Genomic DNA, 16,667 nt, shown 5'->3' on the forward strand with positions numbered 1-16,667 from the left:
AAGAAGTGTCGTAATGTCAGAGACTACCGGGTATTGGGGCACCACAATTTTGTTAACCTCTCGTAAATCAATAATGAATCTGTAAATTTTAGTATGTGTCTCTTTTCAAAATAGGAAGGATATGGCTATTACGAATGTTATAAGGGGACTTCTTCCACAACCCCCACCTTGATCAAATCCTGAACAATGTGCGCCAATGCTTCCTCGCCTTCCCAAGATATTTTATATTGAGGCAATCGAGGCAATGACGCACCTTCCTTCACTTGAATATGCACTGGTGGAATAACCATTTGTCCCAGATCGGTATCTGATGTAGCCCATAAAGTACTAGGTAACGATGCCAGAGCAATATCTTCTTTAATGAGACAAGACCTCTCAACCATTGGATAGTTATCATTTAAGAAAACACGCGCACAATCTGGGAAACAACGTATTGTAGCAAGAAAATATTTGAGCATATCGATACCCACAATGTTATCCGGCGTGTTAGAGGCGAGCAAAAATGGACATGCTGCAGTGAATTTATCAAGACTAAATGCAAGTGGCTGTGACAGTGGGCTAGATGTAAGTGTCCCATCGAATCCTATCGATGTTATCATTGCGCCAGACGGGGGAGCCCTAGGAACCAATTTTTTAGACAGCGCTACGAGTAGCTCCTGTATCAACCAGAAACCGATCAGTTGAGCCCAAGACATTTGCATCAACATAAGGACCTTTCTGATATACTGGGACCTCAACTGGTTTCCTTACCCCATCCTAGGCATTCCTATGCATAATCAGAATCCCCTAGACCATCAGCCGAATAATCGGACATTTGATATTGATTTTGTTTATCAAACGTATTAGAATAAGTTGGTCCGTGTTCAACTGCCTCAAACCTGGGACGAGTTCCTATTCCTCCCCTATGTCCTGAATTCCCTGGGCGTCCTTTCATACTTCCGCTACCCCGTTGAAATTACTGACCTCACAAAAGGGGGCACTCAGAACGCCAATGTCCAATTTCTTTACAATAAGCACACTGATCAGAAGACCACGTTGATCGAGAGAAAGGGGGTACACCAGGGGAATATACTGCACGTCCGCCTCTACAACCTCTGAATGGTGGACCATCTACTTGAGCCAACATAACTCATCTTTAAATACTTAACCTTCTTATCCTCTTCGCCTTTTGCTTCTAATTCCTGACGCTCATAATACTGGGCCATAGTCAAAAGGGAGACTGGGGAAGATGTAGTCCACAAACTCTCGCTGACCTTGTCAAGAAATCCGAAACCGACTCATCCGCTTTCTGTTTACAAGACGCTAACTTTGTCCAATCTATTTTCTTAGGGGGTATGAGAGTTTTCAACTTAGTCACAATAGCTTTGAGAAGATCTAATACTCCTGTTGTGGTTACTGCGCAGGTTCACTAGCCGCATCTATTTCTTCTAAATGCACCCAAGTATCACCATATGCTACATTATCATTTTTTTTCCGAATTGTTCTCCACATATCAGGGAGCAAAATAAGTCCAAAAAACATATCGATATCTGGCAAGGTCATGGTGCAGGAGCGAATGGCTCCTTCCACTTCCTCCTAGAAAGCGGCCGGATTCTCCGCGTATCGGGCAAAGCAGCCTTAAGAGCCATAACGTCTGCTCTACTTCAAGGACTAAAGCCCCAATTAGAGATAAAATATCCTTTTGCATCATCTGAAGTTTTATCGTAGTTTGTTTCCGCACCCTTCGGAGGAACATACAGGGGCACCGCTTCACGCATCGGTTTTACATTAACCACCGTATCACTAGGGTCATTGTCTGTCCCCAAAACGTCTTGTTTTTGCACTGGGGTCTGAACTGTTTGTGTAGTTTTAACTTTACTAGCTGATTTTTGCTCTGCTTTTAAACGTAGTGTATCATGTCTTAATTTAACCACTCGCCTAATTAGATCAGGTATATTTGAAAAAAGGAAAGTTCCATCACTTAATTGTTTATAATCAGAATTGATATCAGTGGGCTCTAAGTTTTTAGAAATATTTCTAAAACCAAGTATTACTTCCCAGGTGAACTTTTCTGCAAAATATAACTGCTCTAAATCCTTCCACTGCAGAAACATTGCTACAAGGTCTGAAGCAGAAGTAGTCCCATGAGCTTCTTTGCGAGCAGTGGATCTTATAGTGGCTTTTTCGTCAACAGTCAAAGTAGAGCAAGTCTGCCGCCCATCTTGCTTACCTATGTCTTTATCATCTGAAGAAAAATGTTCTTCAGAAAGATCATTCTCGGGGGCAGAGGGAAATTTATACGGGGCCGGAGGTCGACCTACCAAGATGGAATCATCCTGAGGTTTATTAAGTATGGGATAAATGGGGCGCCTAATGGGGTACTGGCCAGTTACCTCTAAACGACGTTCCCTTTCCTCTTTTTCTTTTATTGCCTTCATCTCTTTATTTTTTAATTCCATAAATTTTTGATATATCGTTTTTCGCTGTTCTGTTTCTGCTATAGCTTTTTCTTTCCTCACTCTCACACTTCTTTCTCCCACATTCGTACACAATCAAACATATCTTGTCGACTTTTCCTTTTAAACAAACACTGCTCTACATATTGAATCTTCTTAAAGTCAAATGACCCATTCACTGGCCATTGTAGATCAGGATCCTTTTTCGTATATTTGTTCCACAGTGTACTATACATTATGGAATAAATACTATATTTGACATACATATGTCTATTAGGTGTCCCCTCTGGGGGAGCTGGCTGACTTCTTCCTAAATCCGTTTTGGTACCATCAAGACAGCAACACAGCCTACGGAGTGTGCTGGAAACAGGCATGCTACCAAATTTTTGTAAAATATTAATTTTCCAAAATATTCAAAAGTAGAGAAAAATCTCCACATTACCTGCTTTTATCTTTTGCAAAAAATAAATGAAACAAACAAAACCAGAATCTTGGCCAAGCAAATCAAGAGTGCCGCTTCAGCGACCTTACTAAACAAGAGTCTCCAACTTCCACCTGCCGATCTCTTAGTCGACCTAATAGTCACTGCAAATTTTACGCTAAAGGATACCTCAGTCGGGACCGGCCATCACCCGGAGGGTCAAATCAAAAAAACGGAAAACTCACTTCCGCTGCAAAGACAAGGGTCTCCTCATGCAGGACGTCCCCTCAGTAATATCCCACTCTTCCGTCAAGACCACTCCTTCGGACGGCCGTGTCCTCGATGAGGCCCCACGTTTTGGGCGCCAACTGTGGAAATGTGCCTTTTAATGAGCACGCCGGTGCAGGGGTCACCCTTCTCTGTCCATGGGTCTATAGACCAACAAAATGGAGATTGGCACTGAAGCTGGAATTCAAATAAGTTTATTAATCACTCGTGAGTGGGACTACGTCCATACAACACTCAAGTGTTACAGGAGGTAGTACATTGAATACACAGACCATGGTGCTTTTATACACGCGTTGTTACAGAGTAAGCATGTAGATACAAATAGAAGGTACAGGCCTACACAGAAATAGTTACCGACAAACATGGGCAGATGGGTGATCACTTAGTCAGCAAAGTGGGAGGGGAAACAAATGTTTACAGCAGTAGGAAATAGTTGACCGTTACATCTTTAACCAGGTGCATTTTAGCAGCTACAGGCCTTTTCTCAGCACATACATTGCTTTGGCTCAGTACAGAAGGAGTTAACTATAGTTGATGACACAAGCAGAATAGAAGGGCAAGCAACAGTGAAGACAGAAGAATTACATAGCTAACAAAATGGATGCCACAACCAAGATGGCTTCAGCTTATGCTAACGGAAATAATTTCAGATTTCCACAGTATCATTGCTAGTTGGTGACTACCTCTTCCCTTCAAGGCAGGCTTGTGTGCATTATGCTGGATCTAAGGCAGCTTTGGTGGCTTTCTCCAAACATGTCAATCAACAATATTTGAGGGCTATAAGGGCCTTTCTTCTTGCAATCTGTTAGCATTGCCTCCTTGATGTATTTTCCAGAAATTATGCTAGCATTGTCTTATCTTTCTTTTGTGGTTGGAGGCACTTGCAGCTGTCCTTTTTCCCTTTGTCTCTGTTTCATGAGAATCTGCCCAATGGGTGGAAATGGGAAATAGCCAGGATAGATGAGTACATTTTTTATGATTATGGTGATGCCAAACATCCAAGATCCATGGTCTTTCTTCTTCCCACTAAACATGTAGCAAACTTGTCACCTTTTGTCAAGATTTTATACAATTTGGCTCCAGTAGGTGAACTGAGGGAAGAAGCTGCAACTGAGCAACTAATGTTGAAGCACATGTTGATTTGAAAGTGGGCTGGTGGTGAGCTTTTCAGTGTTTTGATTAACCTCTTTTACAGTTTCCAGGTTTGCCCGTTAGTGGAAGGGCTACAAAAAGGAAGATTTTAGGATTGGGATTATGGTAGTTACCTCAAAGATAAATGTATCCGTTTTCGTCATTCTAACTTGTTTCCTAATCAAGTGTTCCCTTCCTATGCCCCTAAGTTCTGTGAAGACACTGAAAACACTAAATGCTTAGAGGGCGTTTCATTATTCTTTTCAATGTAAATCCTTGTGAAGAGCGAGGTATAGAATTCCTTTTCAGTGTATGTACCTTGCTTCGATTCAGGATGTTAATGTTTGCTGTGTGACCAAGGGCTATCCAATAATGCATAAATATAGGCTGGTTTAGTGTTCTGGTAGTCTTCTCCCCATCATTATGGCCTGTTTACTACACTTGCTGTTAATTAATTCTGAAGGCTTACAGTGTTGGATACTGTTTTGAATTGTGCTTGGATCATCCTAGTTAATGTTTGAAAGCCTGTGAATTTGCAATTGAACGCATGTTGTAAAACTTAAGTTATAGGCGATTACCTTTTCTGTTTGTTGCTGTAAAAAAAAAAAAAAAAAGTTACTTTGTCATTATTATAAAGGTAGTGGTTTTCTTGTATACTTTAATAATTCCCGTCTGAAATTTATAGGAAACAAGAATTCGTGCTATCGATAAAGACTCAACAAAAAGATCAAACAGTTTTTCGGTCATCAACCCGGTAGCTGGGGAGGCTATGACTCACATCTTTGCAGCTGACAGCAGAGATGACCTTCAGAGATGGATGGAAGCATTTTGGCAGCACTTCTTTAATCTTAGTAAGTGGGCATTTCCGTTAACTTTTTTAATTCTGTCTTGTACACTACCTATGGTATATACATATGTTGCATTTGTGCAATAGTTGTCGGTTTATGAAATAGTTCATACATCTACTGTCTATGCTGATGCGCCCAGTACAATGTTATTATTGATTACCATTACTGAGTATGGGTCCGCAATTCACCAGAGACAAAGCCTCACTCAGATGTATCATGATGCCCTAATGGCGTTATAGTGCCATTTTGTAAAATCATAGGCTAAGTATAACCTGGCTAGTTTCTAGTTTTGTTTAGATTTTTCATAATTTTTCAATCTGATAGAGGCTTCTAGCCGCAGATTGCTCACCTTTTTGAATGTTCCTTAGGCATTAGACTGGATCCAGAAACATTTTAGTAGCACATCTGCGCACCGAAAGGTGGTGACATGCGGATCTGTACTGATGCTGTTCCGTTCCAGAACTGATATGCAGGAACTATATAGGTGCCACTCGCATGCGCTGTCAGTTCCTTTCTTTCTGTGCAACCAGACGCAGATCTGGAGCTCACCATCTTGTCTCACAGAGGCACTTGCCATCTATATTTTCCACAAATTTTCTTTGGTGTTCAAGGGATGTCAACCCTCTACAATGACAGGTTTGAAGTCCTGTAGGGACTGTGGCAAACAAATGTCTGACGGATCCCCATTCTGTATCTCTTTGAATTCCTAGTGACAGTCTCTGGTGCACCTTCGGGCCTCAAGGACCTTGGGAGACCTTCCACCTGGGATACCCCAGAGGGGGCTTGCCCTGGGCACTAGCTGGACCCTCAGAGCTTGTCTTGCTTCCAGCTCTTGTTCCAAACTCACTCCCAGCACCACGACGGATGTCTGCCCTGGGCATGTTGATTTCACTGCATATGAAGGCGGTCTCGATTGTTCTCTCTGACGCCAGAATGCGATTGTGCCTGAATAACCAAGAGGCACTACTTCCCGTCTTGAATTACCAGATAGGTCAACAACACTTTCTTTATTCCCTTTTGGGACTGATTCAGGTGATCAGCCCTATCAGGATGACAGTTGGTATGAGGGCTTACAGGAGGCTAGTGTCCTTGATACCTCCCCAGAGAAGAGTCCCCCCTCCCCCCGCCTTCCTCTTGGAATACCCCTTGGACCCTCCGAGTCGGTCTAATCTCCAACTTTTGTTCCAAACCCACTCCAGCACCACTACCCATTTTGGCCCCAGGCATGTCGATTTCACTGCATATGAAGGCGGTCCCAATTGTTCTCTCTGACTCTGGAACACTGTGGTGCCCGAATCACCCAGAGGCACCACTTCCCCACTTGAATTACCAGATAAGTGAACAACACTTTCTGCATTCTCCCCCCCCCCCCCTCCCCCCCACCCCCTTACTGAGGACTTACAGGAGGCTAGTGGCCTTGATACGGCCCCAGAGAAGAGGTAACCCTCTCCAACGGGCCAGCAACTGAGGAATCTGCTTCCTACCCCCATGGTGATGGGAAGAGTAGCCAAAGTTCTTGACCTCAAACTTTCCCCACATTGGAGGTTGAGTTGTAAGGCAAATGGTTTGACTAAGGTCCTTCAACCAGGCTATACTCTTCCTTTCAACAAAGTGCTGATTGATATGTTATTGGGGGCTGTGGCCAAACTCTGCTCCAGCCCACCAGTCAGTCGACAAATTGCTAGGCGGCTTTGCCCTGCTCTAGGAGACTCTGCTTTTCTGTTGCAGAACAACTCACCAGAAAGCCTAGTGGTGCAGGCATCAACAAGCTGCTCTAATCCCAACACATTTCCCACCACTCCCCCTGATAGGGAATCTAAACAAGTGGAAACGTTCGGCAAACGTGTCTTTTCTTCTACCAGCAGGACCTTCTGCTCTGTTAACAGCAGCTGTTTGTTGGCATGCTACTTCCACATCCTTTGGAAGTCAGTGCCACAAATCCTCCCTGTTGTGCCCAAAGACCTTCACCCTGTGCGCTCTCAGGTTATTCAAGATGGTCATAATGCAGTCAAGTACACAATTCTTTGCATCTTGGACACCACCGATGCCCTTCAGCGGGCCATAGGCACTAGCGTTACCATTTGCTGCTATGCGTGGCTGCGATTGCCTCTGTTCTCTGGTGATGTCCAATTCACCCTTGACGAACATGCCCTTTGATAGGACTCCCCTGTTCAGGGACACCGCTGATTCCGCTCTTGAGCGTTTTAAGGAGAGGAGGGCTACCACTTGATCTTTGGGCCTTTCCACCTCACCTCGCCAACCTTACCAGTGGCTTTGACCAAGGCATCCCTTACATCCAGCCCCCACAGGGAACACTGCCTCTACTGCAAAACTGCTGAGGTACCCACTCCTCCTGTGACCAAGGTCAGCGTGCCAACCAGCCTACCGTCCCACCTGCCAAATATCCTTAGTGTGGCAGTAGTAGGACACAGTCACCTGGTGGGAGGCAGAGTCCATGTATTCTTACCGAGGTGGCCAGGGATCATGTCTGACAGGTGGGTCATGCAGATTGTTTGCAGGGGATATGCCTTAATGTTCCTTTCTTCCTCACCACACCTTCCACCCATATCAAGTCTGACAGGTGGGTCATGCAGATTGTTTGCAGGGGATATGCCTTAATGTTCCTTTCTTCCCCACTACACCTTCCACCCCCTATCTCTCCATTTTGCTTCAGGAAGTGCAAGCCCATTTGCCTAAAAGGCTGTTGGGAGGGTGCCAGTGCGAGAAGTAGGATGCGGTTGTTCCGCTACTTTCTGGTGCTCAAGAAGGGTGGTGGTTTTTGGATTATTCAAGACCTGTTCCCTCTCTACGCGTTTCTCCGTAAGGAGAAATTCAAAATGCTCACCCTTGCCCAGGCGACTGCATAGTGGTATTGGGCATGCAGGACGCTTATATCCACATACCCATCCTGCAGGCCCATTGGCGCTGCCTGTGGTTCGTTGTGGGAGAGGAGCATTTTCAGATCTCTGTGCTTCCCTTTAGCCTCACCAGCACCCCTCCGGTGTTAATGAAAGTGATGGCGGTGGTAGCAGCACACCTTTGGTGTTCAGGGGAAGGCAGGCTTGCCGCAGGCAGTAGTTAATCACCTTCGGACTATGGCGAACCTCCTTTTATTTTTCGGGCTTACTGTCAACATCCCAAAGTCATACCTGATGCCTTCTCAGACACTTCCTTTCACTGGAGTTATTTTGAACATGGTTCAGTTTTGTCTTTCCTCCTGAGAGAGTCCATGACATTCAGGCGATCATTCTGTTGTTTCGGCCTTGGTCCAGGTTATTAGTGAGGTCAACTATGAGCTTGCTGGGAACGATTGCATCCTGCTAGTTGAGTACGTCAGGTGGCAAATTTGGCTCTATATGGAGTTTGAAGTCCCAGTAAGCCCAACATCAAGAGGACCTCTCCCACTACTTTCAGAGTTCAGGCGAGACTGTGAAAGATCCTCAGTGATGGTTGCTGGACTGTGATTGGGCCAGTGGCAGACCACTCTTCCTTCCCTACCCAGAACTGATTGGGGCTGCCATCTGGGAGAGGTAGCGATCAGTGGCCTCTGGCCTCCAGCGGAGTCCCAGCTTCACATCTATTTTCCGGAGCTATCGACCATCTATTTGGCGTTAAAAGCCTACCTTCCATCCATCAAGGAAAGGTCTGTGCAGCTGCTCAAGGACGACACTACCTCCATGTTGTGCTGCAACAAACTGTCTGGAGTGGGGTCGTGGAAATGACTGGATGCCAAGGATGTTTCTTCGTTGTGAACCAAGAGGCAGGATCATTGAACGCCAGAGTGGACAAATTCAGCCGTCTGTGCCTAGCAAATCGCAAATGGCAGTTACACCAGTAGGTGGCGCAATGTCTCTTCTTCGAATGGGGAGAACCTAGGTTCAATCTGTTCGCCACCACTGAGAATGTGCAGTTGTAGCACTTTTGTCAGTTGGAGTTTCCAAGGCGTCTCTCGCTTGGAGACTTATTCCACCTTGAGGGGAACTCCGAAGTCCTCTATGCCTTTCTGCTAATAGCACTCCTGACCCAGATTTTCAAGAACTGCAGGACTGACCGGGCTCAAGTCATCCTAGTGGCACCAGATTGGGCGCAGACAGTATGGTATCAAGAACTCCAGGAAATTGAGCATATGTTCTCCGATCATGCTGCCCCACTGGGATGACCTGGTTCTGCACCTGGGCCTTTCCAATCTCCATCTTTGTGATTTATGTGAAAACGGTTTACATCGGTTATCGAGACACACCAAAATTGCTCCCTCCTCCACCACTCCTCCAGATCAAGTTATGTGACCAACTTTTGTTTGTTCGGTCTTTTGTACAGCAAGGCTCTGCTTTGGTCACATTTGAGGGTTATCTTTCGGCCTTTTCGTCGTCCTTGTGGTTGTCAGATCAGCCCTTGTTCAAGTCACCGGTTGTGATGCGATTTATGAAAGGGTTGTAACACGTTTCCCCTGCTTCCTTTGTCATGCCCCAATGAGACCTTAATCTGGTCCTGACCTATCTGATGTGCACTCCGTTCTTGCCGCTTCACAACTGTCATTTACGACTCTTTGCTATTAAGACTGTGTTCCTCATTGCCTCAACACTTTGTATGAGCGAGCGTCTGGCTCTGTGTCCATCCACCATACACTTCCTTCTTCCCAGACAAACTGGTTCTGTGGACTCTGACATCCTTCCTGTCACAAGTTGTACCATTGTTCCACATTGGTCAAGCCATCACCCTCACAGTATCCTATGACCTGGAAAAACTCCATTGCTTGAACACCAGGAGAGTGCTGTCCTTCTACATAGATCGTACCGAAGACCACCAGGTGGACAGTCCACTTTTTGTGAGGCTCTGTAGCGAAAAAAGGGAATACCGTGCCGAAGAAAACCCTCTCCCCACTGGTTCGTGCTATGCCTTAAGATCTGCCATGCATTGGTTAAAAAAAAAACAGCTTCTGGAAGGACTGTCTGCTCATCCTACCAGGGCCAAAGCTGCTGCCACTGTTTTGGTACACAGGGTCCCTGTCCTAGATATTTGTCAGGCGACTACAAGGGCGTCGCTCCATACATTCATGAATTATTGTTGTTTGGACAGTCTGGTTCGCCAAGAAAGGAATTTGGTCTACACGGTCCTGTAGGACTTTATGGTTTAATTCCATTCACAGACCCTCCTCCAAGTGGGAATTGCTTTGGTGTATATTCAAAAGGTGAGGAGTCTGCAGCTAGAAGTCTTTATCAGAAGAAAAAGTTACTTCACTCTGGTAACTCTTTCTGGTATAGACTCGTATCTTGCAGCAGATTCCTCACAGCCTTAGTCCGTTAATAAGATACCAAGTCTAGGAATCTTCACATTGTCTACCAATTTGCTTTTATGGGCTCTAATTCCGGGAACGCAGACCATCTCGAAAGCAACTGACATCGGCACATGGGAGTGGCACCTATATAGACTCCACACGTCATTTCCATAGCGGAATGGTGTCGGTGCAGAGCCGCACGGTGCCACCTTCTTGAGCACCGAGGTACTGCAAAAAAGATTCAGAATCCTGTCTGCTGCCTGGGAAATATTCAAACGGTGTGGAATCTGCAGCTCGTTAGTCTCTACCAGAAAGAGTTCTACCGTTCGTCTGGTTCACTGATACTTTAAGTACGGCCCTGGGGCCGCATGCGCACTTCGGAGCTTTACATGCGGCCTCCTAATCAACAGCTACTCTGGGCTGCTATTTACTTAATTTAGCACTAACAATAAAAAAGATGCTAAAAAAATAGGCAGGCATTTATTTATTTAGATTTAACTAGGCAGTTCTGCACTGCTTTACTTTAAGAACATGTTAATTTTTAAAAACATCTTGCAGCAAAAGAGTAAAAATGATTGTCTCTTCAAAATTTAAAAAGTGTATTTAACTCACATGCAGAACCTTTCCACCTCAGTTTATCAGATTATATCTGTACATTGAGAAGTATTATTTTAAAAGTGATAGTTTTGACACATGAATTTATAAATAATAATTCTACCCTCCATCCCTACAATAATGCTAATGGTGAACTAAAGAGGCAAATCAGTTATATGCACTCTTTAGGTGACCTTGGTTCCTTTTATAAATGAACAACATCATACTTTATTAAATCATACAGAGGAGAAGGTTTTGTACTGTGCACATCCTGAAGTCATATATTTTGAGGTCCTCTTATTTGTCATAATGAAGAAATAGAAGGGACAGTGAAATAAAACTATTGCTTATCCCACAACTTGATAAAGTAGGGAAGACGGGATTAATCCCAGGTTTTCTGGTGTCACATGGTGCAATTATGCTTCGCTCAGTCACATCACAGACCAAACTTATTAACCCCTTGGAAAATGTTTGAGTACCCATGGTCTAGTTCAACCCTTATTTAGGGGCCTGAACCTTAAAGGAAGATTTCTGTAACTGAGTTTCCGCTGACAAAATTGAAATCTGGATAGATGCCTAATTGTACAAAGTCATGTTAATTTGCCTATCTTGTACAGATTTGCGAGTATATTGGCATCATAGTAACCAACCTAGAAGATTTCGACAAAATACATATAAAAGTTACATCAACAAGAACAAAATTCATTTGTGGTTCCGTGATGAAGAAAAGTCTTGATATCTGGCAGCTTAAGGAATGCCACCTTCTCCCGCTATCAGATTTCCTCTGGGGTTGGAAGTCTGTTCAAGCATTCCTCTTTCTGGTGTATGTTGCTCAGTTGTGAATCGAATGCTGCCAGCATTGTTGCTCTAAAATGTAGGATGAACTTTGCCCACAGAAAAGCTTTATCCGCCTAAACACCATTTACTCTTTGTCCGTGGGCTACATAGTTGTCCTGCCGTTAGTTGGAATGCAGGGAATCTAGAAATGTACCATTTTTGACACATTGCCACCAAGCACCATTCCAGCACTTAGAAGAGCTACAATGTGGCCAGAAATGTGCGAACCTGCTGCAGTGCTTTCTGCACCAATGTTGGGAGTGCAAGGTGCCTATCTTAAGTCTAGATCTGAGACCGCATCAGAGTTTTTCAAGTGGGTGACCAGGGTGCAGAGAATTCCTCCCACTGGAGACCAGAGGAGGCAACCTCTTCAAGTGCAGGGGAGCAGAGTATCACATAAGTGCACCAACAACCACAGTATCTTGGTAGATCCACCCACCCCTCCATCTCTGGCACCTACTTGTCTCTGCTTGTAGTATCGAGACGTATTTCCCCAAAACCTTTGCACTTGCACTTCTCGGTCCCCTGACCCAGTTTGACTATAGTGAGGCGCAGCAGCAAATTTGCCCAACGCAAGCTGGAGGTGAATCTTGAAGTGCCCTTTGACCATGTGGGCGAACACCACATTTATATTCCAAGGCCAGAACTCTTCCTTATTCTTGTCCTCCTACAAGAGTATCCTCTCTGGGGCATAGGGCTGTTGGCTTGATGTCAATAGTATCACTTCCGTTTTGCATCTTTGGAGAACGCCCAGATACCCCTGAACATTTTCCAGTTGGAGTTACCAAAGAAAGGTTTCTTTGTGCTACTCAAGCTGGTTGTTTATCTAGACTGACTTCTTTCAGCCACAGAGTTTGAATTTTTCAACCACACTTGGTAGATGCTGAGATACCTGTACAGGAAGCTTGTCCAAATGGACACCCATATAAGCTTGACCACAAACATTCGGGTGTTTTAAAGATCAAGTGCACTATACAATTTGTTAGTTGTTTCAGGATTAACTCCCTCAAATAAGCCCTCGTGACTCAACAGTTGCCTCTTTAAAGAATTATTTATTCAAATTCAAAATCCATTTCTGGAGTTTTTCATCTGCCTACAAGTAGTGGATATCCTATTGACTGCTCACTGTCCGTCCACAAAGTCATTCTTTTCTGGATGTTGGGCAAAGTTCATGGCATGGTATAAGGACAGTCAGATTGATCTGCTGCAGTATAACATTTTCAAATGTTGTCCTTTTGTGTGGTGCTTGGCCTGAAAAGGTCTTTCTGTGGGCACTCTTAAAGGTTGTGTGTCTGCCCTTGCAGCTTTTGCCATGTCCCTGTGAGACCTTATTTGTTTCTTATCTACTTGATGTCCAAGGCTTTTGAGTATCTACACGACTTTTTATTGAGATTACTGACACTTAATGCTATATTCCACATTGTGAATCAAGCACTGTCCATGTGTTGACCATATGCCACCTTCTTTATAACCAAGTTTGTGCTCTGGACTTGGGCATCCTTTCTTCAGAAAACAGTGCCACCTTTTCATATGTGGCAATCCATGTTTTCTTCTGTTTGCCATATTCCTCCTAGGAGAAGAGGTTTCACCATTTGACCTCAAGAGGGCCCTTAGCTTTTACATTGACTGAACTCTGCAACATTGAGGGGATGACTATTTGTGGGTCCTTTGGCGCTAAAAGGGCAATGGAGCTCTGAGACTGCCCTTATCCATGTTAATGATTCTTTGCATGAAGATGTATTGCGCCTTGACCAGAACAGGCCTTCAGGCTCATTCTACATGAGATAAGGTTACCACTCCATCCTTGGCCATGGGCGCTCAGGTACTTGACATCTGCCAGGCGCATTCATAAGGATCCATCCAAATCCGACATTACTGCTTTGACTCTCCAGTCCACATGATGGCCAATATGCCTGGTTGCTCCTGCAGGATTTCTTGGTGTGAAGTCCACTATTCAGACCTTTCACCTTTTAGGAGATACTGCTCTAGTATCTGATTGATAGGTAAGGGGTATGTGGTTAGCAGAAACCATCAGCAAAACAAATTACTTAGCTTCAGTAACACTCTTTTTGATGAATACCGTTCCCTTACGGACTCGGTTCTGCTCGTTCTTTGGCATGGTATCCTAGGTATCAATCAGGTCCCAGGTTATGTTTTTACACACTGTCACAGTTCTCAGTCTATCACTTATGCTCTGCATCTGAGGGGGCAGGAGGCTTAGTTTTAAACTGAAGTCACTGTGCAGAGGGTGAGCCTAAATGTGGCTGTGCGCCATCACTTCTAAAGCTGGGCGAGGTCACCACAAAGTCTGATGGTGCCGCCAACAAACGTGCAAAAGCGATTGCTGGAAAAGTTTCCATATACAGTCTGACACTGGGGAAATTCAGAAAGTGAGGAGTCTACATCGAGAAGATTCACCAGAAAAAGTATTACCCAATGCAAGTAAATTTTTCTTCTGTTAAGCATTTCAAGCTCATGGATTATATGGGCATCCACATTGCGGATGCCTTGTAATCTGGTAAATGAAAAACCAGAGCGCCCAAGGTAGAGGGTATTTTAAAAATATAGAGATGATAGTGTTAGACTTTGGATAATAGTGTTGAAGTACTGTCCAGAAAGAACTGGTAAGAGTTTGCAGAGAAAGGAAGCAAGAGTTGCTCAGTTTGTCTTTAAGGGTAGAGAAAGAAAGCTGTATCTGAAATATGACTCTATGGCTACAGACTGCATCAGAAGGTGTGGGAGAAGGACCGAGTCCTTCTAGCCCCTAGGGAGAAGACCAGTAGGAGCTTTGGCTGAACGGAAGCGCTTCCTTTTTAGGTCGAGGACTACCGGTCTGCCGAAGGCAGAACCGGAAGTCGGAGATTTAATGACTTGGAGAAGAGGGGCTTGAACCCGACCCTCTTCTCCCCTGTTCTCCATTGGCTGGCCTCTTGAATGCTGGCCAGCCATTGGAGAAGAGGTCAGTCATTCCGATTAGGCCCCGTCCTTTTCGGATCGGGGGGCGTGTTTTTTGCAAGAAGTCTCATTCTCTCCTCCAGCCAATGGCTGGAGGAGAGAAAAGACAAACACGCCCCCGAATCCGAAAATGCCGCTGCCTTTCTCCGAGGCATTTCTTCTTGACCTCGGAGAAAGGCAGTGGTGTGCCTTTTGCTCTGCCTTGTTTTTTAAAGAATCGGCTCACGTTTCTTCAAAAACACTGTGACGAGTGAGCGTAGGGCGTTGCGCTACAGGCGAACGTCTGGTGACGTCAAATCATCCTGTCCAATGTGAAAGCAGTTAAAAACGATGACATACGAAAAAGCTCTGCGTCACTCGAAAGCCGGAACTTCAGAGATTAGCCACGATCGAAGGAACATGGAACATCGACTATGTGACGAGTGAATGGAAGGTGAGCTGCGGAGCATGAGGGCGTCCAAAATAGTTTGAAAAAAATCAGAGCTCCACATGGCTGCAGCTGCGCGCTGCACTCAATGCTCGTTTTTGTAATGCTTCTGACGTAGCCCTCGTGTAGAACAGTGCAGTATACACAACAGTAACTCCCAGCACAGTAATAATATGATTGGCCACTTAGTCTGTGTGTTCTTGCTGTCGATTACGCTGCAAAATGCAGTGGTATTTCTATTACAACCGAAAAGCAGCAGGAATAGTAAATAAAAATGTGCGGGAAACGTCTTTTGAAAATGTTTAACATTTCACTAAAATACTGTAGTACTCTAAACAAGGACGATATGGAGTAACATATGTTACCATGCAGTATCTGTATTTAGGTATGTACACAGTCACAGCAGACAATCACCCACTATCCCAGCCAGTGTGTCTATTTCCCGTCCCATAGCACTTGAAAACTCTAGGATGTGTCACTCATGTAGAATGGTGTGCTGAGTCCAGGGACGCCACTGGCGCTGTAACCATGCTACCACAGTCAGAGGGTGCGGTGTTGCTGTGTGATATCCCAGGTTAAAACATGTGGTATATTCACGACCGTGTACGCACCTACCGCAGAGCACATTTGCCAGCATTGCTTTTTCTTCACAATCACCTCCAGTCTTTTTATGTTGTTACCTTTGGTGAAGTAATGTGGCATTATTGGATGACTGACGTAGGGGGATGGCGGAATGGAGTAAAGAGTTCACATAATCAATTTCCATTTCAGTCATTACTGCAAGACTCCACAGACTTCAAAGACTTTGATGTTAGCAAACGTCTTGCGCCTGAATTAGGTGTATTGTTAGTGAATTTTCACGAGACAGGCTTCTCTTTGTCACATAAAAATATGACATGTTATATATAGCAGGGGCGTTACACAGGCCCCTGCTGCGTAACTCTTCAGGCCTATAAATATCTGCGAAATATTGAATATTCAGGAACCCCTCATCACATTCTGCAGGGGGTGCCCACCATTTTGTGTTACGCCACTGACATATAGGATACATGACGGTCCTATGTTGCTATTGAGAAGTTCTGTTCGGGTGGTATAAAGACCCACGAATGCAAAAACCAAGTCGTTTGCAAATTACACTAGGGCCCCAAGATGGCAATATAAGACCATTTAACACATTGTACCCTATGTGTTATTTATATTGCATTGTATTTGGGGGCTGTCAGCCTCGAAAATATGAGTTTTTTTTTAAAGAGAAGTGTTTTTTTGTAAACAGCGACTGCGGTACAGGGCAGCACTTTTATAAGCTGAGACAAGCAATATTCTTAATTATAAAGCGAAAAAAGTTGGATTTCAGAAATAAACAGTTGAAAAGAAAATCGAGCTGTTCTCTACAAAATGGAGCGAACAACAGGCACTGATTGAAATGACAATGTCCACCCTTTGATAACCTTTCATG

The 16,667-nt window shown here is 44.5% G+C and overlaps 1 protein-coding gene across 1 annotated transcript in view; it reads left to right on the top strand.

The window, feature by feature from the left end:
• RTKN2 (rhotekin 2) overlaps positions 1-16,667 on the top strand; it is a 237,501-nt gene that overhangs the window by 192,212 nt on the left and 28,622 nt on the right. Inside the window, exon 10 of the mRNA XM_085608786.1 lies at positions 4,961-5,126. Coding sequence (XP_085464912.1) covers positions 4,961-5,126 — 166 coding nt within the window. The remainder of the gene's footprint in view (positions 1-4,960; positions 5,127-16,667) is intronic.

Source organism: Triturus cristatus, chromosome 1_2 (genome assembly GCF_964204655.1).
Source record: "Triturus cristatus chromosome 1_2, aTriCri1.1, whole genome shotgun sequence".
In the NCBI taxonomy this organism is placed as follows: Eukaryota; Metazoa; Chordata; class Amphibia; order Caudata; family Salamandridae; genus Triturus; species Triturus cristatus.